The sequence below is a fragment of the Psittacula echo genome (assembly GCF_963264785.1).
Source record: "Psittacula echo genome assembly, chromosome: 9".
Classification (NCBI taxonomy): domain Eukaryota; kingdom Metazoa; phylum Chordata; class Aves; order Psittaciformes; family Psittacidae; genus Psittacula; species Psittacula echo.
This window is the reverse complement of record NC_137745.1, coordinates 9,708,872-9,733,760: the sequence shown is the minus strand read 5'-3', so window position 1 is coordinate 9,733,760 and position 24,889 is coordinate 9,708,872. Positions and strand designations below refer to the sequence as shown.

At 43.9% G+C, this 24,889-nt stretch overlaps 1 protein-coding gene across 1 annotated transcript in view; it reads left to right on the top strand.

Annotated features, from left to right (window-relative positions):
• Window positions 1–24,889, top strand: part of FOXP1 (forkhead box P1) — a 342,476-nt gene that overhangs the window by 246,930 nt on the left and 70,657 nt on the right. Inside the window, exons 5-6 of the mRNA XM_080625719.1 lie at window positions 18,990–19,127; window positions 20,192–20,281. Of these exons, the coding sequence (XP_080481845.1) occupies window positions 18,990–19,127; window positions 20,192–20,281 (228 nt within the window). The remainder of the gene's footprint in view (window positions 1–18,989; window positions 19,128–20,191; window positions 20,282–24,889) is intronic.

Below are 24,889 nucleotides of genomic sequence, written 5' to 3'. Positions count from 1 at the left end.
TCTTCTGGGCTGACATTTCTTTTGCCGAATCTCAGCATAGAGCCAATTTTAAAAGCTGAGTAATAAACACCTGAAAAGTTCTGGTTTATAATGGCAGTGCTGAGAAGCCATTAAAGGAATGGCTCTGCTCTAACACAAGAAAACCCTCTTAAATTGTTGAAAAACCTGTAAAAGCTGAACACAGGCTCAGCAAATGCCAGCTTTGCCTTGGGTGGAGAGATGCAAAGTGAACCTACAGGGACTGGCAGCATAGGAATGTCCCTCCTCTGTGATGGGGAAACTTCCCCAGGCGTGCAGTGGAGCTAGGTGAGCATCCTGTCCCAGATGAGCATCTCTCCAGGTCTCTCGAGCCACAGAGGCAAGGAGGAGTGATGGGGATGGAGTTCCAGGGAAGCAGAGAGCAGAATTTGGGACAGCAGGGAATGCCTGGAGCAAGGGAGGAATCGAGAGATGAAAGGCAGCAGAGGGGGCACACACATGGTCCACAGCAACCTGGAGGGAGATGTGACCAGCAAGAAGCCCTGAAGAAGCCCTGCTTGACGGGTTTTCTCCTGGGCCCAAAAGGTGTATTTCTGCATGGATTGTGGAGGCAAGAGAGGGCAGCTCCGCTTCCTTCTCCCTGTGACCTGCGGCTTGCTGGCAAATGCCACATTCCGGACGAGCACCGACGTGCAGATGGCCGAGAGCAAGGTATCAAAACCCTCCTCCCTATGGCTGCACACAGCCCACGGCCAGGTCAGAGCCATTGCCCTTCCCAGCACAGGGTCTGCTGGCGGACGGTGCCGCTGGGAAGCTGAGCTGTAAGAGCAGTGTAGTAAAACAGCAAATTGACCAGTAAAAGAAATCAGTAAATGGAGGGAACAGCTATTAATGTGCCAAGCCAAGATGTGTAATTATACCCTAGGACTTTTCCAAACTAATACATGTTAAAGGTGTAAACCTATTAAAGGAGAGATTTTTCTGTACAGGAAACTTATGTAGATAGAAGGATTTACACTGTATTTTATTCCTGTATTATAAGGTATAAGGAACATTTGAGCAAATCCAGTCATTCCTATTATTACAATATCATACGTTTTTCATGCCATTTTATGCGGTTCTTCAAAAACTTTGGCACTAAGTCTCTTTATATTGTTAGGAATTTTCTTTTAAAAACAGAATTCTTTTTCTCAAATAGTTAATTAGATTTTGAACTTCAAATACAGTACTGATTTTTTTTCCTCCCAAGAATAGGGGTGTTAGATCCATTGTGCTGGCCAAATTACAGTTTGGATAGTTACATTCTCTCTGCTTAATCACCCTGCAATTTCATTCGAGTGAAGGATTTGGTGCCTCAGGTGTCCTGAATTCCTCCAGAGCTCTGTATGCCAAAGTTGCTGCCACCATCCACCCCAGAAGTGGCTGCATGTAACGGCAGAGAACTGTCATCTCCTGCCAGAGATTAAATACCTGTTTCCCTTGCAGAGATGGATTTTTGTAGTATTCCTCTGTTGTTACACTTTGCAGTGAGCTCCTGCTTTTCCAACCCAAGCAGCACTGCCCCAAGTCTTCAGGCACATCTGAGGGATTTCTCTTGCTATAGGAAGGCAAATTTGTTTTAAGGGACCCCAGAAAAAATTCTATATTTGCTTGTTCACCCTTTGCCATGATGGGTACAGTGAAGGAGTGGGTCCTGGCTGCCCCACTACATCCGCTCCTAGCATGGAGACCTGCTACTGCTCAGCATCATCTTTTTTCTTGTGCCTCAGGGGGGTAAAAAGGATTGGGATAAGGGGCAGCTGGATTTGGGTAGGAAACATCCATCGGTCATAACCCTTGCTTGCTGACAGGAGCCCCCTTTGCCCGGGGAAGGGAAGCAGGAGGGGAAGACCCTGTCCTTGAGTACAGTTCAGGCCCTGTTTATGTGGGAAGAAGTGATGGACTGTGGCATTGCGCTGTGAAGGGCTGGAGTGGAAGTACAAAGGAAAACCCCAAAGCACACACTGAGCCCTGCTTAGTGCCACACAAAGGACTCTGAGCCGGTTGGATGACCCCAAGGGATCCAAGAGCAAAGTCCTATAGCTGGGGTGTTTGCTTAGCCTGCGCGGCTGGCTGTTTCTCGCCCGTGTGAAACCAGATGTGCACCATCAAAATGACTGACGTGGCCAAAGGCCGGGGGTGGCTGTGCCAAAGCTGGGTCTCCTCCTGCTCTGCAGTGTGCTGCCTGCTCCTTCTCCTTTCTGTATCCCTGCCTGCCGGGGTGAGTGAGGAGATACTTCTGACCCAGAGACAGCAGGAAGGAGGGAGAGAAGGTCTCAGTGTCCAGGGTGGTGTTGCGAGGAGGCATCCCTCACCATGGCCTGCTTCCAGAAAAGCTTTTTATTCATATAGTGGGGAACCTGGGATGGTAAGCTTTAGTAGCTAACCTCTAGTAGCTCCTCATGCTTGCAGGAAGCGTACCTTGCAAGTCCAGTATGGCAACCAGAGGTCATTTCGGAGGGCTCCTCTGCATCCTCCCGCCAGCAGTAAGCCTTCTTGGCTTGAGCATTGTTTGCCAGCTCTGCGGATTGTATCATTCTGCTGCTTTTTGGCATTTTGGAGGCACATTTGATTCCTGGGGCTGTGTTGCCACCCACTCCTAGCAGAAGCAGAGGTCCCAGAGTTGCTTTCAGACTCCTTCCCCATGCAGCATCAGCAGCATTTCTATGCGCCCCTGTCTCACCATGAGGCCTGTTGCCTAAGCACCTCTTTAGAAAATAATTCGAGTTGTTTTGTTGCATGTACAAAATTGACTGTTTTCATCTGTAAGGAAGAGATGAGCAAAAGCTCTTCCCATGGCTGCTGCCTTTAGAAAACTTAAAAATAGCTTTTGAATGTTGGAGGGAAACTTGGAACTGTGAGCCAGCTAAATATACTGGATCATGGAACCTTGGGGACCATTGAAACGAGAACAGTGGCCCATTACTGCTGAGAAGGTGTTTTATTGAAAATACACCGACATGTGTTCCCAACAGAGAAAGTAAAAGACGGCGAGATGCCCAAGGGTGATGCAGGTTATTCTCTCAGATGAGCCAGAATATATAGCTTAGCACTCTTGGGCTGCCTGCAAAATGTTTTTTTACATAAAGAGGCTCATATTTAATCCAATTTATTTTCATTTAAATCTGTGGTGAAATACGTGTGTATGTAGGGGTGTAGATATATATAAGTTGTTGTGGAAGTAGGCATGGTTTTTCTGAAGGGAATTCTTTGCAGTGAGGTAAAGCATTAAGTCTCCCGATGATAGAAGCACATTACCAGGAGAGGGCAGTGCGTCTAACCCTGGATTTCCCACCAGCTCTCCCCACACCAGCCCCAGACCAGGGTGATCACCTCAAAACGCGAAGCTGGGGGCACTGGGGCTGCACCAGTCCGCAGCACCCCAGTGCCTGCACAGTCCAGGCAGCAGGAGATAGTCTGTCGGGGTGGCTGGGTAATCCTTAACAGGCAAAAATGTGTTTGATTGACGTTTGTTTTGTTGATGTTTCATTCTGTGGGGTTTTTTTCTTACCATGGCAACTTTAACATCATGACAAAACACCTACTTTTCCTCTCGGAGGCATCGCTGTTGTCATGCCCAGTGGGTTATTTTGGTAGACAGGGTTTGTTCTTTTCAAGTGGAGGTGTTGCCATCTCCTACCAGATACCACCTCCAGGCTTTCCAGCCTTAAGAAGGTTTTTCTGTGTGTAAATGTTGTGTTTCAGTGCATGGCAAAAAAAAAATGGAGTTTTAATGGAAACTGCAGCATTTCCTCTACTGTACGTGACATAAATGCTATCTCACATAATTAAGGAAAGTAACTGAGAACAGTTAGTGGTGATTACCTTTCAATATATTGTGTACTTTGGGGCAGAAAAATAAATTATGAATAATGCCCAGGCATACTTGGAACAATTTGCACACTGTGCTATGAGTGATGCAGACCTGCTGGTAGAAGAGTGTGCTAATAAATTTTACTTTGTGGCGGAAACAAGAGATTACAGTTTATTAGGAAAGGAGATGGCAATTTATTAAGATCAATCAAATATGAATGTGGAGCAAAAATGTTGCCATTTTTATTTATTTATCTGGAAGCATGGGGGGGGGTTGCAATTACATGAAATTTGTTGTTTACCTGGGATGTTTGATTCATTATTAATATTTTTATGTTTAGAGGGAACCATAATTTTGCTGAAATGTCTTCCATAACTCCTGCACAATCATATTCATAACTCACCTGAATGTTGACACATCCTGCTGTGTATATATAAATTAACTAGTAACACTGGCATTATAAAATGATGCATTAAATGAAGATGTGAATGGTAATTTAAAGCATGCCATGAAGTGAAATTTAAACCATTGTACAACACTGGGGGGATTTAAAGAGCCTTCTTCGTGCAGAATTTGCAGGGGCAATAAGGAAAATGACAGTTTCACATCAGAAAAAGAACAGCAACAGGGACATCAGCATTACTGAAATGTTAATTGCTTTGGTGTTCTGTTTTGTTAGACACCAACAGCCTAAAAATCACTTTTCTGCCTGAAGATATTTTACTATGAGAGGCATTAGCTGAGAGTATTAAAAATGACCCAAAAAGAAAATGTTTACTTTGTCCTTTTTCTCAGCACTTTGTGGGTAATAAGTTTCACTGTTTCCTGTTTAGTCAGTTGTTTTCTCCATTTGTTTTCATAGGTCTTTCAAACAGCAACAAGGGAAAATGAAGCATTCTCAAAACAGGAAAATGTGATTTAACCCCACAAAAATGGGCCTGGGGATCCAGGAGTGGGAATAGCATTGGAGGCAGCTTTTTCCCTCAGAAATGCAAACTGCAGCTTGCTTTTAAACAGGCCCACAGCTCTAAACAGTACTGAGCAGTGTAATTTGGCACTTGCCTCTGCTTTGGTGTTGGCTCCAGTGGGGGGAGTGGGCTCCTCTGTGCTGGTAATTAACCAGAATTACTCCCGAATTTGTACTCAGGAAGCAGGGCACAGGATTTGGCTCACCGTGCACTACCAGAGAGCAAAGTGGGACCTATGTGCCTGCCCAGGGAAACATCCCGAAGACAGGAACAGATGAATTGTTTTGGGTTGAAATAGGCCCATACTGGGACTAGACGTGTAATTTCCTAATCTGAGACAGGTTAACTCTGGTGAGCGGAGGTTGTGCCATGTGGGTATCTTGTCTGATCTGTCTTTTTCCCCTGCCCTGCAGGCAGATGAGGCTTTTCTATAGGCAAGACCATGGCGTCTGCATGGATGGGTACCTGCAGAAGCCTTTGAACAAAGTGTATATGTGAAATAATGGCATAAAAACCCCATTAATTCCCTTGTATTCCTCTTCATCGTAGCTCATAATCTGTTCCTCTCGCTTGAACCTTAGAGCCTAGTATCCAGTGCTTATTTTTTCTCACAGAGGTGTTGATACCACCACTTAATATGGATCAGATCTCTAGGTGCCAAATAGCCACCTAGTCTGCCATGCTCATTGCCAGTTATTTTGAATTTATTACTTTATGTGTTCTGTTTTGAACATCCCTGTCTGATTGTCTCTGTCGGTGATGACTCTCCGTAATTGAATGGAATTAAAGTGGGAGTTTATGGTTCTTCTTGGTCTGTTAAAATACTTTGCTGGTTTAGAAATGCATTATATTTCATGATGACCTTACTTAACAAGTGCTACCATCTCTGTTACTGAGGGAGTAGACTTGAGGTTTTTAGCCCACAGCAGATGCTGGCTGAGCTTGCAGGTATGAAGCTTTTATATGAAAGGGCATAAAATGCTTTAAAAATACAGCTTGCAGGTTCTGTGGCCAGCGCTCAGTGCTTAGACAGCACCTTTCATTTTCAAAGTGTTTTGCAAATATGGGCCTATAAGAGATCCTGAAATGAGTAGTATTGTCCCTGTTTTGCAGATGAGGAGGTAGAGATGTTGAGGCTGTTGACTGCCTTTGAAATGGTGGGCATGCAGGCAATTCCAGGGCCAGGGTCCAGATGTCACAAACAGCTCTTGGAGAGAGATGCATTCTCAATGTGATAGACATATACAAAAAATGAATTTCTAGGGGACTTGCCCAAGGCTGGGCAGAATTGTCAGTGCCAGAGCCAGCACTGTGCTCTAGCTTTGCATCTAGCTCACAGCCTTGTGCTTGCATTGCCACATTCCACTTTTTCTCTGTCCCTGGAAATAAGAGAAATGCTTTGAACAAAGCGTTAGGCTTCATAGAGCCCCCTTTTTTAACAAATACAGTAAGCCAGAGCTGGGTGCAGAGGTATGTGATCAGCTGGTGTTCAGGGCAGAAAGAGGGCACTGCTCTTTCGTTGAGCTGCATGTATCTGGATATGGCTGTGTTGGGAAATAAGAATTGAAGATGTGACTTAATAGGATTGAGGGTCGTGTGTAGGTGAGAAGTTTGTGCTGAGGAAGAGAAGACAGAGCAGAAGATTTCCAGACTGGGGTCTGTGGAGCATCCTATGAGTGGTCTGCAGAGACTGCCCAGGCACGCAACCCCTACCTTGTTTCAGCTGCAAAGTTAGTGAGTGTTGAATGCACAGAGCCGTTTCCCATCGCCGTCAGAGCAGCTGGGGATGCTGCCAGTGATGCTCTTAGGAAATGCAGCGGAGAGGCGAAGGTGGTCCGCGAGAGAAACTGTTGAAAAGTTTAAATCTGTGTATTCTGTAATATATTCCGCAAAGCAATCCGAGTTCCTCGGGATTACTTTGAAGTCCAGGACAGGAAGGATTCTCTTAAGCACAGGCGATAATTATTACTACCTCACGGCATGCGTTACCCGTTTATGCTACTGCTGAGCGTCCGGCGTGTTGCGGTGTGTGCGTGTTTCTTTGCTTGACGCTGCGTACGCACAGTACTTAACTCACCCCGGCTGCTCCCGTGCCCCGTGTGTGCTGACCCGCTCAGTGCGTGTGTGCCCCTTTAAGAGGCAGGCGCTCTCTGATTCATGTAGGCTGTTTCTGGCAGATTTAGGGTCTTGCAAAAGATGCCCTTAGTCCCTTATTAAATATTCATAAGAGGGTGGGGTCACATTTTTGTGACCTGAAAAAAATCCCATTAATAAATTTGTTATCTCACACAAAAACACTTTAGGGTGGAAGGCAATCCGTATCGCTTCCCATTTAACATCAGATCACAAGTTGTCAGTAAATTGGGCCCTTTGTCTTTGCTTCTTGTGAGGTTCTTCAGCGGCATAACTAATGGGGCCATTGTCTGACAGCTCTGACTCCTGCGAGCCGAGCAGGCGCTGCCTGGGAGCCCTGTCAGGGCGGCTTCTGTCTTCCACTTACTCGCACCTAAAGTAACTATCTGCGTCAGTTTTACCTTCAGAAAGTAGGTGAAAACTAAATTGAAATAGCAGGAGAGATTTTAGCAAGCATCCAGTATGAAGTGGATAGTAGCGTTTGGGGCAAATGGGTTACGGGAACCGCACAGTGCCTGGTGAGAGGCTGTCAGGAGACTGTGTGTGTGCGATGAAGTCTGGGGGCCAGGGAAAGTGTTTTCTTTGCTGTCGCTCGTGTGCGAGTTTAAGGAAGCGTGTTCCGAGTGACACAACACCGCTGATTCCCCGTTACGGAGGGGCCTTGCTCCATGCGAACGGGATGGCTCGGCCGCCTCAGGGAGCAGGCGCTGAGGGTCCGGCTGGTCGAGGTCCGGCCTGGAACACGGAGAGCAGCTGAGGGCTGTCGTGATGCCGGCTCCACGCTGCTCCGTGCGGGGACCAAGGGGCCGGCGTTCACTGCAGGCCGGGCACCGAGTCCAGTTCGACACTAACTCCTGTTAGAGGCATCGTGTTGCTTTTTTATCATTATTTCTGTTCCCTGGCACTGAAATCCCGAGCTGTCGGGAAGGCAGGAGGGGGGACCAAGAGCCACTTTCTAGGGGAGAAGGGAAAGTTCTAGCGGCAGGAGGGAGAGCTTCTCCCTTAGAGCTGTGGGGCGCTGGCACCCACACACCGCGCCTGAGGCGGCTGCAGCCGCACTTATCCCCCGCCGAGCACAGTTACCGGGGGGACGGACGGGGTTTAATCGGTCTCTCGGCGCGGTGCGGGCCGTGTCGCTCAGAGGCCGCTCGGTGCCGCCGCGGGGGGGGGGGGTAAGGGTGTGGGCTGTAAGGGGGGAGAGGCCGGACCCGCGGGGCGCCCCGTTCCGGGGCGGGGTGTGCGCGGCGGCGCAGGGCGGGGCCGCGCGGGTGGCGGCGCGGCGCGGCAGCCCGCGAGCAGCGCGCAGCGGCACTCTGCCCGCGCCCGCGGAGGCTCCGCACCGCTCTGCTCCGCACCGCCCCGCCAGCCCGCTCCATGGCCCGGCGCGCCGCACGCCGCACGCCGCCGCCCAGGTGGGTGCCTTACGCGGGAACGGGGTAAAGGTGGGGGGAGGCCCGCTCCTGGAGCGGGGAGGTTGGGAAAGCCACTGCGATGCTCCAGCCCGGTGCTGCCGGAGGAGGGGGTGCAGCGTCCGCGCCTCGCAACTTGCGGAAGGCTTGTAGAAGTGGTTGGGTTTGTTCCGTGCGCTGCCCGTCTTTTGTTCTGACAGTTGGAGTGCGCGGCGCTGCCCCGGCAGCTCCTACTTGAGCGTTGTAGTTTGGAAGAGGAGCGAGGGAGGAGGGAAAGTGCACAGAGCCGGGTAAAACACTTTGTCAGGCTTAAATGTCAGGAACCGGGGTTGCTGAATGGATTCGCCACTCAATTTACCGGGGGGAAATTAAGTGAGTGAGCTTTGTTTTTGACATTGACTAGTGTTATGAACCCCGGTGAAATAAATGTAACGGGATCTAAATGTAACCGAGTTAAGTGTCAACGCTGCGAGCCAGTATTTCAGGGCAAATGAGATGATTTTTCGAGGGTGGTGGGGAGGAGGGAACCCTTAGGAAGTGGGTGGTAAGTTTAGAGCAAAGTGCATATACACTCTTCCTCTTTGGAATTAACTCCTTCTAAGCCAGCTTGTTTTACAAAACACAGAGGGTTTCCAATCTCCCTGGTGCTGGTGGTGGAGAGAAGCCACTCGGTAGCAGGACACGGTCCCCTAGGTGCATGTGCCGGCCTTTGGAGCGCTGCCATTTCAGATTTTCAAATAAAAACAAGTTTGGTGGCAGGAAATGTGCATCATTCGGGGTGACCAAGATCTGTTTATGAAAACGAAATGGTTGGGCTTACTCTAGTAACGAATGTTGAACTGCTAACTGCAATAAATCCCTAAAGTTTATTTCTAATAAAAAGTGACTTACGCAGGCTCATTTGCCTTCTTATAAATAAACTGAAATGTTAAAATCTTTTATGCATGGAGCAGAGCTGCTTTTCATGCCTGGTGCTCCCGGGCCTGATGCTGGACTGACTTGGGCATGTGCAATAGCAGTGACAGGAGAGGAGTCACTTTCCCTCTTGCCCTGAAGCAGTAAGCACTTTGCCTGCTAAATTGATATTTGCTGGACTGGCCCCCTCAGAAGTGTGTTTACTGTGCAGAGTTTTCAGGCATGTTACACACCTTTACATCCAGTCAAAAAGCAATTTGCCCCCAGCTCTGTTAAAAGTCATGGTTAAAATATGTGTTTATATGCGAGCATGTCATTAGAGCGTCCTTCTGCCTGGTTAAGAAATGGCTTTTGTTGATTGTGTATTTATTGCAGTAACAGCCTAGGAAGTCACTAAAAGCAGGCACTGTCCTCGCAGCCAGCGGGAAATCTGCTGTCAGAGGGCTTTCCATGATCATCTGCTTCCAAAAAATCCCATTGATAAGGCAGTAGAGATGAAACCCAAATCCTGCCTCGCCAGAGTTGCTGCCTCGGCCTGCACTGTGATAGAGCTGAACTGCAAACTGATTGGCCTGACACTTTATAATCAAAGTTGATTTATTGTTCATTAGTAGTGCATTAGCCCTTTCAGGCAAGACAGTTATTTGTGTAGTGGCCTGTCAAACAAAAGACCGCTAGCACCTGTCAGTTCTAAACTGTGAGATAAGCAAGCAGATATTAAGATAATGCAAATAGAAATACATTGGAATGAGGTAAAGTTCTAGTAATTTCCCTGTAAGAAATACTGTTTTATTTAACATGCTCATGTTTAGCACGGAGTGGAATTGGGCTGTAGAGTGAGGGGATTTCCTGCACCAGGACCATCAGGAGGGGAAGGCATCAGTGATAGGCTGGGCGTGTGGTTTTGGAGCACCTCCGAGGTGAGGAGGCAGCTGGGGCAGATAATGAATTGGGAAGAGGCAATTGCTGGTACAGAAGATGGGAATGCTATTTTGTAGCCTTAATTTAATTACGTTTGATTTTGGTTTTAGCGTGAGAGTGAGATCAAGGCACTTTTCTTGTTTTGTCCCTGACTCCTTCCTCCTCTTCCCAATGGACAGATGTCATGAAATGATGCTCTTACTGGCAGGGGTTAATGATATGAAAACTTGATGACATCACAGCAGAGCTGTGCGAATGTCAAAATACATCTGCTGCCATATTCAGACATATTGCTCTCCCTCCTCTCCCCCTGTATCAGCTCCCCTCCCCTTCTCAGAAGGGAATGATCTCATGACATAAAACAGAAAACAACACAAGTGTCAAAAGAAAACAAAATTAGTGAACTTTTGTCTGCCACCATAGAAACGAGGATTAACTTATGTTATTCCAGAGCATGGAATGGAGACTATCTGCATGAGGATATATAGCGTATTGTCTTGTGTGAATTTTCATTTGACAGGGATTTTGGAGGCTGTGATCTTAATTAAATCTCAACTGACTCAAATAATGCATCTAAAGGCATGCAGTGTTGCGTAACCTTGCTGAGTTGGTAAACCATAAATCATCAGAAAGCTTATGATAGCAAGGGCTGCTTTGAAATATTTTTTTGTTTGCTACAGTTGTTGTTTTTTCTCTTGGTCTTGTTTAACATACACTTTGCTGTGCTGTGCCATTGCGCCCTCCCTTTTCTGAGCAGCGTTGGTTTTGCTTAAAGAAAAAGAGAAAAGCTCTGAGACGTGCTCTGACCAGTCACTCAGCTGAACTAAAGAGAAGTCATAAATATCATGGGATTGACAGGGAAGAAATGAAATCCCAGCGCTGTCTTTCTGAGCATCTCGCTGCTCATGGGGAAGTGCTGGTGCCTCGCGTTCTTCCACAGCTGGATGAGCCCTCTACACGTTCTACAAGTGTAACTCGTAGCCCCACGCTGACATTTATGCTGGGGTGTAAATAGTTATCAGAAACCACAGTGGAGTCGTATCACCCCTGGGTTGTAATGGGTCACAGATGGATTATTGCACTAATGGACAGTGGGCTTTGACGTCTGTGCCTGTTGGGCTGGTTTTAGTCGTGTGCAAGGAAGAAAAGGGTTGCAACAGTTGTGTGGGGAAGGTGAAAGGGGGTTTTTAGGCATTGAAAATGATGTAGAGCAGTCAGTGATTTCTTACGTACCATTTTAACCTGGCAATGCTCAAGCACTGGTGGTGCTTGAGAGTCACATTGGTTTTAGAACAGCGAAGCTAAACAAATTCCTGTTTCAGTGTAACATGCTTTGGTTTCTGTGTTTGTAATTGCGTGCCCTGGGCAGCTGAAGGAAAGGTAAGGGGAGAAGGATTTTTGTATTCAAAAGTTGAAGCAAAGCTCTTGTGCTTTTCTTGCTCTGTATTTCATAGTCATTTTAGTGCTGCTGTAGACAGAACTGAGCTGGAAGGACGCAGCACTTGGATTTACTTTATGAAAAGGTTTCCTGGTAGCAAGATGACTTACTGATGTTGTTTTCTCCCCTCTCTGCTAGGGAAAAGCGGTTGCAAGGGGTAGTTTTATCAACACCTGCAAAACTAGATTGTGGGAAAGTCCTGACACCGTAAGCTAAATTTGTTATTGTTTGGGGAAAGGCTTGGCTGGTTTTAAGCAGTTTGTTTGTTTTATTGAAAGCAGAACTGCATTACTGGAAACTACTTTGCTGTAGTTCAGTTAAAATGTCCTGTACTCTTTTGTTTTTATAAGGTGCTTACTTGCCTAGCTTTGCTTTCCAGTTATAAGGAAAGGGGGGAAAAATACATCATGTACTCATCTGCAGAGCTAAAGAGGCCGTGCAGAGACTGGGGAGAAGAGCAGCACTGGCAAATAGCCTTTTATTTTTTTTTCTCTTATTTTTTTTCTTTTTAACCTTTCCAGCACAGTTTCCTCTGTTAGCAGGAGGATCTGTACTTTGTACTGAACTTGAATGAATGTTAGAAAACCCAGAGTGAATATTGAACAAATAAGTGGAATTGCTAATTGTTCTGTGCACTAGTTTCGGATGGATTTGCCTTCACTGATTAGGTAAGATGCTCTGTTATTTGGGAGGGACAACACCCCCTCCTCCCCAAACTGACAACGGGTTTTAATTTTTAAGCTTTATCTTGCCCTTAAATCTGAAACATCATTGTTCAAATAACTGAGAACAAGGTAAACCAACAACATCAAAAAGGTCGGCTTCTGTGATTTCTCAAGGGCTTGTTATTTTGTACTTTCCAATTCTATTTGATGTCTTGACAAAACAAGATGACACAAGGGAGAATACATTAAATTTTGATTTTCATCTAACCTGTTACAGTAGTGGCAGCTTAATTTCTTTTACTTTTTACCGAAGACAGCTTTTTGCACAATTACTCTAATTGCCACACCACTTTATGAGAAGGCTTCTTTACGGGTTTCCCATTTGCCTTGATTTTGTGAGGCATTTTTTTGAACGTGCTTTGACCTTTAACACGGCGAGCTTGCTGGTTGGAGTGTGTCTTCATTAGAACTAAATCAGTGAATGGCAAGATTGTCAAAGAAGCAACTGATGTTTTCTCATTAGAATCTAATTTGCACCGTTGTGCTTAGCTGTGATGTTCAGCTGTAGGTGTCTGCCATAGGTGTGAAAACCTGCACATTTTGAGCAAATAAAGTTTACAGCTGTTATAAAGGCTATGCTTGCAACCAGAGTGGCAATGTGTGTTAAGTAGAGCTCTGTTTTGTATGGGAAATAAACAGCATGGTTTAACCAGGTGGATATTTTTCAATAGCTGGTTTTTTTTCAGCTGGCCAGGACAATAAATATCTCCTCAAATGCCCTAGGTTTGAAGAGGAGGCAGCTCCGCGTTCCACTCTTGCAGGAGAAAATAATCAGAGAGCAGAGAGAGGGCTCACCATTCCCTAGAAATCCCTGTCAGGAGTTGCAGTTCTTCTTAAAAACCTGCCATAGGGAAAGATAAAAACAAACCCCTCTGTATAGCACTTCTTTTTTGCTCACATGAAATTCCAGCATATTAAATGTTGCCGGTTCAATCACGGTCTTTTATTATTTAATTAAGCTCTCCTTAATGTACGTATGAATTAATACACAAATGTAAGGAGTCTGACACGGTGATCATTCTCAGTATATTAAGGGTGTTTGGGAGACAGGGTTTCAAGGGGTTTTCAAGGGCTTTAGGGATATTTTGGACGTTTCTAAGCAGGATTGCTTTTGGTTTATTTGAGGCTTTTTTGGCAGAATATGTTGAGCTAGCATTTCCTTTCCTAAACTCTGGAAAAAAATACTGATTTTTTTTTTTTTTTAATCTTTATTTTTTCCCTAACTGAATCATGATAAAATATCTCCCCTGTTCAGAGCCATGTACAGCAGGTTGTATTTTTTCCCTTAGTGCTGGAGAGGGAAACAAAAATGTTAACTTTTTTAAAAGGTGAAAAATGATGCTGGTAATCTCAAGGCTGAAATCTCACTCAGCTTATTAAATGAGTATTTGGTTGTGTGTGTTCCGGTTTAGCCTCTATTTGACAAATGTTAGATGTAGAAAGGATTTAATTTATGTAAACTTTATATTTTTATGCAAATTAAATGGGTATTTATTATAGCAGAAACAATTATCCTGGCACTTAGTGAGAAACCTGGTATGCATGAGAAGTGGTAGATAAGATCAGATGTTTCATTCTGTAAACAAATATGAAAATATTCCCATTTTTCCTCAGCTAGAAGAGAACACAGAAGACAGCAGACATCCTGACATGCCGGGAAATGTCAGCATAGCCCATCGTGCTGCTTTCCGTGGGTCAGAGGGAGATCTTCCCTCCTGATAAAATATAATAAACAAAATTGTAATAATAAAATGCTAATTTAATTTTAAAGAGGGTTTCCCCCCCCTCCCCTTTCATAGGGAGTTGTATTGTTAGGGAAAGAACAGTTATGCTAATGACAGACTACTTAACTGATTTTACGTTAATATAATAAACATCACCTGTCTTAATGTGTTGTAGTGTATTATGGCAAAAGAACTAAGTCTGAAAGTGAGATTCCATTTTGCATCCTGAAGCAGCGTCGCAGTTTCTGTGTGAATAGTTCTAAGGGCGGCATTTTTTTGTTGTTTTGGAGGATGAAATCCTGTGTCGGAAATGTTTTAGTCTCGGGGTGGAAGCGGGTCCTGCCTTCAGCACTTCTGATTTTGCTGGGCTCTGCTCTGGCTTGTGGCATCGTGCTTCTCTGCTTGCCAGGGTATCAGTGGTTTATCTTCTATGGCATGAGCAAAGCTGGTTTGCATTGTTTCGGCTGAGACTTTTGTTTTACATTTTTAGATGTATTGCACATAATAGCTTTCTAATAAGACAGCTCAAGTTAATTGTTTGGTTTTGCCTACCCGTATCTATTTCTGTTTATAGCCCAGTATCTTTAACCGTTCCTCAGTGACTCGCTCTGTGTTCAGCTTTGTTTTGCTCCGTTTAACTTTTATCACAAAATCTTTAACCGAAGAATTGCTGTTTGGAAAACCAAGGTGCCTGGTATGAGGTCTTAACTGAAATCAAGTTGGAACATACATCGCAGGAGGAAAGGATTTTCTGCCAGAGTTATTCTTTATGAATTAAGGAAATCCTCCCCATCTTCCATGCATGCCTGCTAACAGTTAACAGGACCACAGCCGTATCCAACATCGAAGGCACGTTGTGTGAAAATGGCATTCTTTTACTTTCTTTTTTTTTTTCACTTCATACAAGATTAAACTACTTGAAATAATTTAGCTAGTATTTAATTATATTAATATCACTGAAAATAGGGGAATGGAGATGATTAAATGGGACTAAATCATTTTCATCCCCGTGACCCTTGTCTGGGCTGTACGCAGGAGTGACAAATGCATTCCTGCTGTAGCTCTGTTGTGAAGTTAAAGGTGAACTTGGCCTAAGTTTGGGGCAGTTTTCCCTTGGTTGGTGTTGCCAAAACACAGCATGTTTACGGAGTTTGGAATGGGGGTAGCCGAGGAGGCTGTGGGGAACGGGAGGGCACTGGGGGATGCAGAGGAGCAGCAGGCAAAGCCCTGGGAGGAGCAGTGTCTGAAAACAATTGTGAGTATTAAAGACATTTTTTGCCGTTGATGGTATTAGCATGTCAGCAGGTCTATACTAGCACGGCTCCGAAAGCCAAATTGCAGCTGTATTTTTACCTTTGCTGCCAGGTTTACATGCAGCTGGGTATCTACCACACCCTATTGTTATCAGTCAACAATACCAAAAGTAGTTCATTAATCATATCAATAACAACAATCGTGTTTCATGTGGAAAATGGAAATAAACAACTTCAAGAAAAGATTGATTTCTGCTCGGCATGCTAACTTAGCATTCTTTAAATATATCTAACAGTAGTTTAATTTGAACTTCAACTCCCTGAAGGCAGTAAGACAGAATTATTTTAGTTCTTCATAAACTGCCTTCTGTGATTCATTGTTAACTCATAAAACACACTCATTTTCATGTACTTAAACAGTTAAGCCATTTTTAAAGGTGGTTTGTAATTTTTTTTGGCAACACATTTAAGTTGGCATCTGAGAGATAGAAATCTAAAATTAATTTATAGCCCTCAGTTTGGGTTTCATTTACTATCGGACAAAATGTCAGAAATAAATATTTTTCTTATCTAACATAATATAAAGTATATTGCACAGTATCTGAAATAAAGTTTAGTTTTGACTGAATACACTCAAAAAGGGACCCATAAATATTAGAGAGCTGTAGTTAAGAACTTACATGACTGTTTTAAATACTATTGATTTAAACCACTGGCTAGATTTTATGAATCAAAGTGTAATTTCCAAGCTTTGGCTATATTTCTCATCGCTAAAGCACTCTCTCTTGTGTGCCTTTAGCAGCTTTCCAGACATTCAACACGGGATTAAATGATAGTAGTTACAATGATCAATAGGTTAAGACCGGTACAATCACTCTTACCGCTAATGACCTCGGTAGTAATGGGTAATAAAGTGTGGGCTATAATAGCCTATTGCTGGTGCTGCATGCCCTTTGATTCCTGGTATTACCAGGGACTAGCTACATGAAAAAGTTGGACGTTGGGAGTTAAGAGAGTGGATATATAGGCCATCATTCTTAACTATTTAAAGTCCTCCAGCCACACGTGTGCCTGCACTTGTTCTGGAGGTACGTGTCATGTTTAACATGGTGCTTTCTGGTTTATTTGGATTTACTTGTAAAAGGTTTCTCTAAGTTGCTTTTGTGATAAGCTGAAGCATAAACTTCGGCTAAATGTGTCTGTTAGCCGTGTTTATAAATGGAAGGCAGGGCCTTCTTTGGAGGTGCAGATGTGGTGTGAAAATGTGGTTTCAGATGGTGAAATGCACAGATCAGTGCAAACTTGCACTCCTAGCTGTGCCATATATTTTAAAATAGATACAGGTATATTTTTTCTTGCTGGTTAAGTGCTTCTGTTGTAGCAAAGAGTGCGCAGCTGAGAGATCCTTCACCGGAAGGTACATGGCCAGTTTTCAAAAGCAGGGCCAAATCCTTAGATTTATCCCAAGATAAGCGTGCAAAAAAGCCGTGGAAGTGAATGGGAGTTGCCTCTGCATAGCTGACGGCAGAATGCGGCCCTTCATATTAATCACCGATGTGTAGGGTTTACAGCACCCCACCCTATTCCTGTCTGTATCCCTGCTTGTCGTCATAAATCTGACTGAAGAGTATTTGTGTTGTCTATTTTCCAAGAAGGGCACAGAAAACATACTTAAACATGCTTCCTCTTCTGTTTGCTCGGCGCAACTTCAATGAAAGGTAGTACAAACCCGAGGGTAAAGTAAACTTCTCTGGGGATGAGAATAATGAAGGTGAGTCATGCTTTGGGGCGAAGATAGTGACGGCACTATTGAATTAAATAATTCTGTACTCCCAGGAAAGTTTTTGAAAATACTATGGATTAATATAATCTGAATTAATGGGATTACCCATCCTGGTGACTCAGTGTCCTCAGAGCTGGTCCTACATGGCGAGGGCTGGCACGGTGGAGCAGCCAGTGGCTTTCCGATAGGCATGGGCAAGTGGTGCTGGCCACGGGAGACCTGGCTTCAGTGGGACTGGTGTTTGACCCATAATTAAATCTCCATTTGCTGTGTTCACAGCAGCCTGGACCACATTAGCTATGTGGGAACGCACCATGCCATGGGGAATGCACAGGGCACCTCACCGTGTTTGCATTAATGGGATGTCGGAGGCATGCGAGCCTTTGCTAGGCTTTCCTCAGACCAGTGTTTCCAAGGCAGTGCATGGCCCTGGCACACAGCGTGTACACAACAACACGGGGAGATGTGCAACGTACATGCGTCTGACCTTCAGGAACCATTTTTAGTTCATCAAAATTAGTGATGCTGAGAAATCAGGACATCAGTGCATAATGACTGTGAAATTAGGAATGAGAGCTTGCTATGCAAATGACAGGACAAATCATGTGAAAAAGTCAAGATAAACTGCATATTAAGACATTATGTTACATAAAATTAATACTGCATTTCTCTCTTGCTTACTACTACACTGGAAGATATTTATTTTGAACTCCTTTATCTCCTGATCAGCTATTGTCTGCTGCTTTTTTTTAAAGTGGTGCACAGAAAAAGTGATAAACATATTATTACCTTTTATTATAACACATGAGATGACAGGAGATCCTTTTTAGCAAAGTATATCCTTTACTGCCTTTAGTTTTGTGCTGTCATGTATTTGATTTGGAACTATAGAAAAGTAAGGTGCTTAAATATTACTGTTAAAACTCATATGGGTTTTGTCTTTTCCTCGATTGTTTTTTTTTTTTTTTCCTTCCTTTCTCTTTTTTTGGGTGGAGGGTAGAGGGGTGGGTTTCTAGGGAAATAGTCTTCTTGCATTACTAGGACTGACAAAATGGTTCTCATGTAGTCTGCAAATTAAACACAAGTGCAGTGATTATTTTGAATAGCTAAATTACATTCTAGAAAGCTTGCGGAATTCATAGCATTGTCATTAGGTATCCGCTTGAATACAATTTGTGTAACCTTGGCCAAGACAGCCTGTCATTTTAATGTCAGTGTTTTATCTGAACAAGACATCATCCTTTCAGATACAGTGTACAGGTTCCTTGCAAAGATGCCCGTGCAGAAATGTGTTAACAGTTGCAAATATGAAATGCTATCAAGTTCATCACTGTAGCTGTTTGTCACTGAAATGTCATGGAAAGCGGCTTTTAATGGTATCTCACATAATATGAAAGAATTGAAGACATCTGTATGCTGGGTGAATGTGGAATGGTAAAGACATCGTGGTAGGGCCTCTCTGTTAAAATTGCATAGGAGTCTAGTGCTGTTATTCACATCACTGAGCCTTCCTTCAATTTTCTTAAAAACCTGTCGTAATAGGGTCTAGATCCCATCAGCTGAGGGATACTCAGCTCTGGATTTCTGCACGGAAGGCAAGGGTTTTCTGGGAGAGAAAGGAGCCAGTTGATGTTTCTTGTAAAAATAAATAAATCTTAACAGGGTTTACCATATTGCTTGCTGTAAAGAATTCCTGTCGCAACAGGGTTCTGCAGAAGGGGAATTTAGTCCCCAGGAGAACGTGTTTGGTACCTTGGTGCGGGCTGTCGTGGGCTGTAAGGACTCTTGCCTTCAATACCTTCCATGCCAGGCTCGGGGGTGCTGGGTGATGTGGAGATGCTGTGGCAGCACACTCTGACCCCCTCTTTGCTCTTCTCTTGGGCTTCAGGTTCCAGTGTCGGTGGCTATGATGACACCTCAAGTGATCACTCCCCAGCAAATGCAGCAGATCCTCCAGCAACAAGTGCTAACTCCCCAGCAACTCCAAGTCCTGCTCCAACAGCAGCAGGCACTCATGCTTCAACAGGTAATTGTTTCCTTAACAGCTCCAGTTGTTCGCTCCTTCCCAAAATGTTCCCAGGGAAAGAAGCTGCCCGTGTCTCAGATCTGAACTTTGGAGCAGCCATGCTCTGGGATGAACTGACTGCTCTTGTTTTTAATTCTAGAAATAGCTACTGGAAACAAAACCAGGGAGCAGTGCTAGGAGTGTTTCCAAGATCAGCTAAATAATACAGATGCATATTTAAGTGTCAGGACTTCGGCAGATGTTCCTGTTGCTTTTGCCTGCATCCCACAGAAAGCATGGTGTGCCCTGACTAATGGGAATAAACAAGGTAGTAGGGTGATAATTCCCATTTTAGACCTTGTTATGTCCATCTGGCACCATAAAGGACTATGGAAATGGTGGCAATAAAAGTGAAGAGGTTTGCAAGCCTTAATTGGCTTGACTTCAGCCAACCCATGCCGTGTGGTGTGTCAGTGTTTCTCACAGCCTGTGGTCCTTTTTCAGCTCAAAGTTGGCCACTGACAAGCCCCAAGACTCTGTTATCATAGGGTAGGGCACAGTGGGGGCTCAAGAATCCTGGGTGGGCATGAGCATCCACTGCAGCCTGACCTTGTGTGCTCCCTCTTGCCCACGCCAGAGAGCTGCTTGTGCTGTGCAGATCTGGAGAGTGGGGAGGAGAAGAGTATTTCTCAGGATGTCTATGCATGTATTGAACAACACTTAATACAGCCAAACCCTATCATTTAGAAAGCATGTGTGTTTCACAACAGAGATTCGCCAGGCTCTCTCAGCAAGGGCATTTTGGCTTTGTTGTTACAATCAAAGGTCATTCCATGCCTTATTTTAATTAGTTTGTGTAGAAAATGGTATGTTTTTCATCAGTTCATTTTGGAGATTACTTTTCAAACGATAATGCCAAGAATAGTCAGTGTGCACTGAATTTATTGTTGAGTTTCAAACTAAAGGTCAGACCATTACAGATAAAAGGATGCTATTTTTCAAATCACAGTTTGTGTGTTACACGAAAAAGGGACACTGAATTGGCTCTCCACTTTGTTACTTACCATCTTTCCTTTTTTTTGTAGCAGCAGCTTCAAGAGTTTTATAAGAAACAACAGGAACAGTTGCAGCTTCAACTTTTACAGCAACAACATGCTGGAAAACAGCCTAAAGAGGTACAGACAATACCCATTTTACTTTCAAACCACAGATCCCTGGGGACTGTCTAGTGGCTATTAAACTGTCATTCATCTTATAAATGATTGCACAACTGAACTGACTCTATCGGGTCTCAGCTTTCAGATTTAGAGTTATTGTCCTGTTTTCGCCTGTATTTTCCTGTGCTTTCTATTTGCTTGCTGCCACATATTTTATAGCAGGGGACCATGCCTTGGTGTTTGGTACGAGTACTGGAGCAAGCATCTCGATTGTATCTGGGGAGAGTGCTTTTGGAAGTTAGTTATGTTGTAAAGGGGAGGGGCAAGGCAGCAGGCCCAGATACAGTGTTGTTCTCCTTAACAGAGCAAAATGCTGAGATACTGTTTGGGTTGGCAGTTTCGAAATGGAGAGGTTCTGGTTGCACATTCTTTGCATCATAGATTTAGCAGGAGGGACCACACTGTAGCAATGTTGGTGCACCAAGAAAGGAGGTCTGAGAGACAGCATGGGAACGCTGCCTGTTCATGGTGTGGTGGTGGGAGACCTCGTTCTGATGCCATCATAGTCCATGGCGTGAACAGGACAGGACAGGGTAGCTTCTGCCCGTCCTTCCAATACACTTTCAAAGTACCCTGTATATCCTAAATTTTGTTGGTTTTGGTGTGCTTAAGTTTAGTTTTGGTGCAGTTATATTTCTTTTTAAGGCACTGAGTTCACCTCTCTAGTCACACGGAGTTTGAGGCTTTCAAGTTTAATTTGACATCAGTGCTGGCTTAGGTAGATCCTACAAAGCTGCTTCTTTGGCATGAGACACTGTGTGATGTCCTGCCATAGCGGCAGTGTTCGTGTGTCACTTTACAAGTGGTGGTGCTTGGAGCACACACTGGTTTCTGCCCCCCCAGATTTCGGCAATTGTGCCACCTGTGCCAAGTTACAACCCAGAGTGAATTTTTCCAGCTGAGTTATAAACCCCTGAAAATAGGGGGTTTATAATGGAAACGCTGACACAACCTTAACCATAGCACGCTTACGGGCGCCACTATAATAAAAAGGGAACAGATTAAAAAGTGTCTAAAATGTAAATCTAAAGGACTAACAGTAATTAAAATGGAAATGGCACAGGGAGGGAAGGCATGTAATTGTGAGATATCACTGTGCAGAATGCTCTCAGCTTTGTTTTGCTGGCTGTTTTTCTAATTCAGTAGGGCTTACTCATCAGTGGCAGTTCAATGCGCGTTAATGACTCTGGGATGCAGGCATCACTCTGGACAAAGAAATGATTATTGTGCGGTCAAAAGAAGTTCAAAGACAAGAAGGGAATTTCAGTTTTTTCCTTAGAGATCCACATTCAAGAGCATATAAATTAAGCCAAATGTTAAAAACCACAGTCTGAAAGCTGACTTCAAAGTCACAACTCTCTAATTAATGAACTGCGAGCTTCAGTTTGGACAAGTCGTGGTTTGATGCGCCCATAAATCAACATGACAGGTCTGTTTCACAGTCTCAGACAGCGCTTGTCATTGAGTCACATCAGATGTAAACACAGCAGAAAAAAGAGGGAATATGAAGGAGGTGCAATTGATCAACAGAATTGGTAAAAACCCACTTTTGAAACGCATTATGCATGATCACAGGAAATGGCGATAGCCTCAAGAGGCTTTCTCCTTCTGCTGTTGCTTTTTTGAATCAGATTTCTAACAGCCTTCAAAAGGGAGAATAAGAATTATGGAGCTTCTCCCCTGTGGCTGGCAGGCAATAACCCCCTGTTGTTATTTTGTGCTTCTTTCTTTTCAAAGGCGTCAAAATTTAGTTTTTTAAAGATCTTTAACTCTATATTTGAAGACAAACAATAAAGGGCTGCCACTGTCATTCTTATCAGTTACCAGGGATTGTATTTTTTCTTTCTGTTGCCACTTCTTATTAACCTCTTATTTGGTCTATTAGACATAGTTTTGAATGCAAGCCTGCATGCTGGGAGAACATGAAAGTTCAGATGAGCTCAGAGGGCAGATAAAGAAATTTGAAGGGGAAAGTTACACAGCAGAATGAGCGATAAAAGTTAACTCTTCTAAATTGCTGTTGTCAGACAGGAGAGCATCTCAGACACAAAGATGAGGGCTTGGAGCTTAAAGGAAAAAATACTTTGTGTTAAAAAAGACGAGAAGGGAAGTTAGACAATGTGATGGCATTTCAATATCTAACACCCTGATTTACTGTGGTCGCACTTCTGATATTACACTGTCGAAAGCAACAATAAGAAAGGACTCCTTCCTGTTTCAAGAAAAGCATTTTAACTCGATAGCTGTTAAGAGAACAAGGGGCCCAAGTCCTTCAGCTTTTTCTAGGGGTTCGGGGGGGTATTTTTGCTGATGGCTTTAGTGGAGGCCCATTTCAATGCTGGATTTCATCCCACTGGTTTGTTCAACCCCATTTTTCCTGCCTTAAGAAGGTTGTTCTTGCTAAATTAGCATGCAAGTGGTGGTCTTTTAGTTTTAGTATTATTTTTATTAAACCCCCCCCCCATACTAACAACTGGTGGTGGGGTCCCATGGCGAGCAGTGCCATGGTGGGGACGGGTGGCTGCAGTGCCAACGAAGACTGAGTTTGTACCTTGACAGATGGAACAAGTGTATTCATGTACTGCATCCCCAAGTCATTTTGTGATTGCCTTGTCCTATTGTACTGTCATGAAAGAGGGAAAAACATAACCAGTCTCCCAAGCCCCACTGGTAAAAGGGATCTGTGCCCCAAGCAGAATGACAAACGGACCCCAGTAAGGTGTCTGGTGGGTTTTACTCGAGGGCTGCATGGTGTAGCAGAGCACAAGAAGTGCTGGGGAGAGATCCAAGCCCTGTGCCCATGAGGCTGCCTCTCCCCCTGCCAGGTCAGGTGTCCCCAAGGTAAGGGGGGCTTCAGAGCTGCTGAAGGATCCTGCTGTGTGCCGTGGCGCTGGACGGAGCGGGCAGCGTGCCGAACAGGGCCGTTTGTCCTCCGGCAGTTGTGACAGTTTATGTTAGGCAGTAGGGAGTAACCTAAGAAAGGAAAACAGACCTTTGACAGAAGCTTTAGGGAGGGGATCAAAAATGCAAGTTTTATCAGGATATTTCAGCATTTTAACACTGACTACTGACCTGACAACAGGACTGCACTGAGACCTTTTTTGTATGCATTCAATTGTGAGAAGTAAACAAACTGCCTTGTATCCTGTGTTTGGTAACTGGGTGGGGAGCACAGTTTGGCAATGTGTCTTGCTTTTAAATTCTTTCTTGGACAATGGGCCTTGTATACTTTTATATCCTGGCTTTTCAAAGTAGAGAGTGTTCAAGAGTTTTTCTTAGGATAGCTGAGAAGACAACTGTGGGCATCATCAGTCAATTTATATAGAGGTTGTTGGTTTTCTTAAAAAAAGGAACACGCTAACTTTACAGTCAGATGGCAAATGGGTAAAACACAGCTTACTGTAACTAGAGTTTTATGTAGTACCATTTATTATATATATAAATATATTTACAAAATGAATATTTATGGAGGTAAACAGTGACTCCTGATATAACTGTTGCTAGGGCTTGCATTCATCTGGTGCTATTGCAAATAGTTGCAGCAGCTGGATCTGTCTGAGCAAGCTGTTGCAAAGAAATGAAAACTCTCCAAGGTTCAGAACATCTAAACACTTGTTTATTTAACTGTGTTCTTGAAGTCCTAGATTTCCTTTGGAAAGAAGAGAAATTGGTTTTATAAATAAGATAAACAGACTGACTTACTGTCAGTAGGTAGACTGTCAGTGCAGTTGTGGGTACACCGTTGGTTGCCCCATAAAGGTTGATGGGGCATGGTGGTAGAAGAAGGTGGGGGACAACCCCCTGGCTGTGTCCATCAGTCCTGTTCCTGCAGCTCTGGTGGAGTTCTTTCCCAGCTTGACACCAGTAGGGAATGGGGCCAGCGATGCTTTGGCTTGGTGTCAGGGAAGGGTGACAAAGAGCTTGGGGTCTGGCTGGGGTTTGTTTGTGAAAGTATGCAGGTTTGTTATGGAAAGAGTTAATTTTTCTTTCCATAATTGTTAGCCATAATGTGTGTAAGACCTCCACCTTGATATGATTCCTAGCAGATTAGGGATATTAGATAATTTCCTTCTATTTATTGTACTACTGCACTGTATTATCTTTCTATCACTCAGATAATTACTAAGGAAATCTACATTAATTTTTTTTGGCTAGCACAAGGAACTGCTAAACACTGGCATGATGTATTGATGTTTTACACAACAAAAGTTTTCCTCCTGTCATTGTACAATAAATAAAAAGATATTTATCAAAATGCAAAGCCTTTCATGGGTTTTAAAGAACAAAGCAAATAAAATACGAGATGAGCATGGAAGCAGAACCTAGAGGCTTCCTTAACTGCACAAAATTAAGGACTCTGAAGCCTGGAGTACTGTACATATTAAACACTCACATTCAAGTAAGATGTTGTTTGCTAAATTATGAATGTGTGTAATTAAAATCTAGTGGCTGTTTCTATGAAAGATTTACAATGTTATTTCATCGTTTGTCATGGCTAATTAACAATATTAGATGAAGTTTTTCTTCTTCAAAGGTCTGATTTTTTCTCATTTATTTATGTCAGAA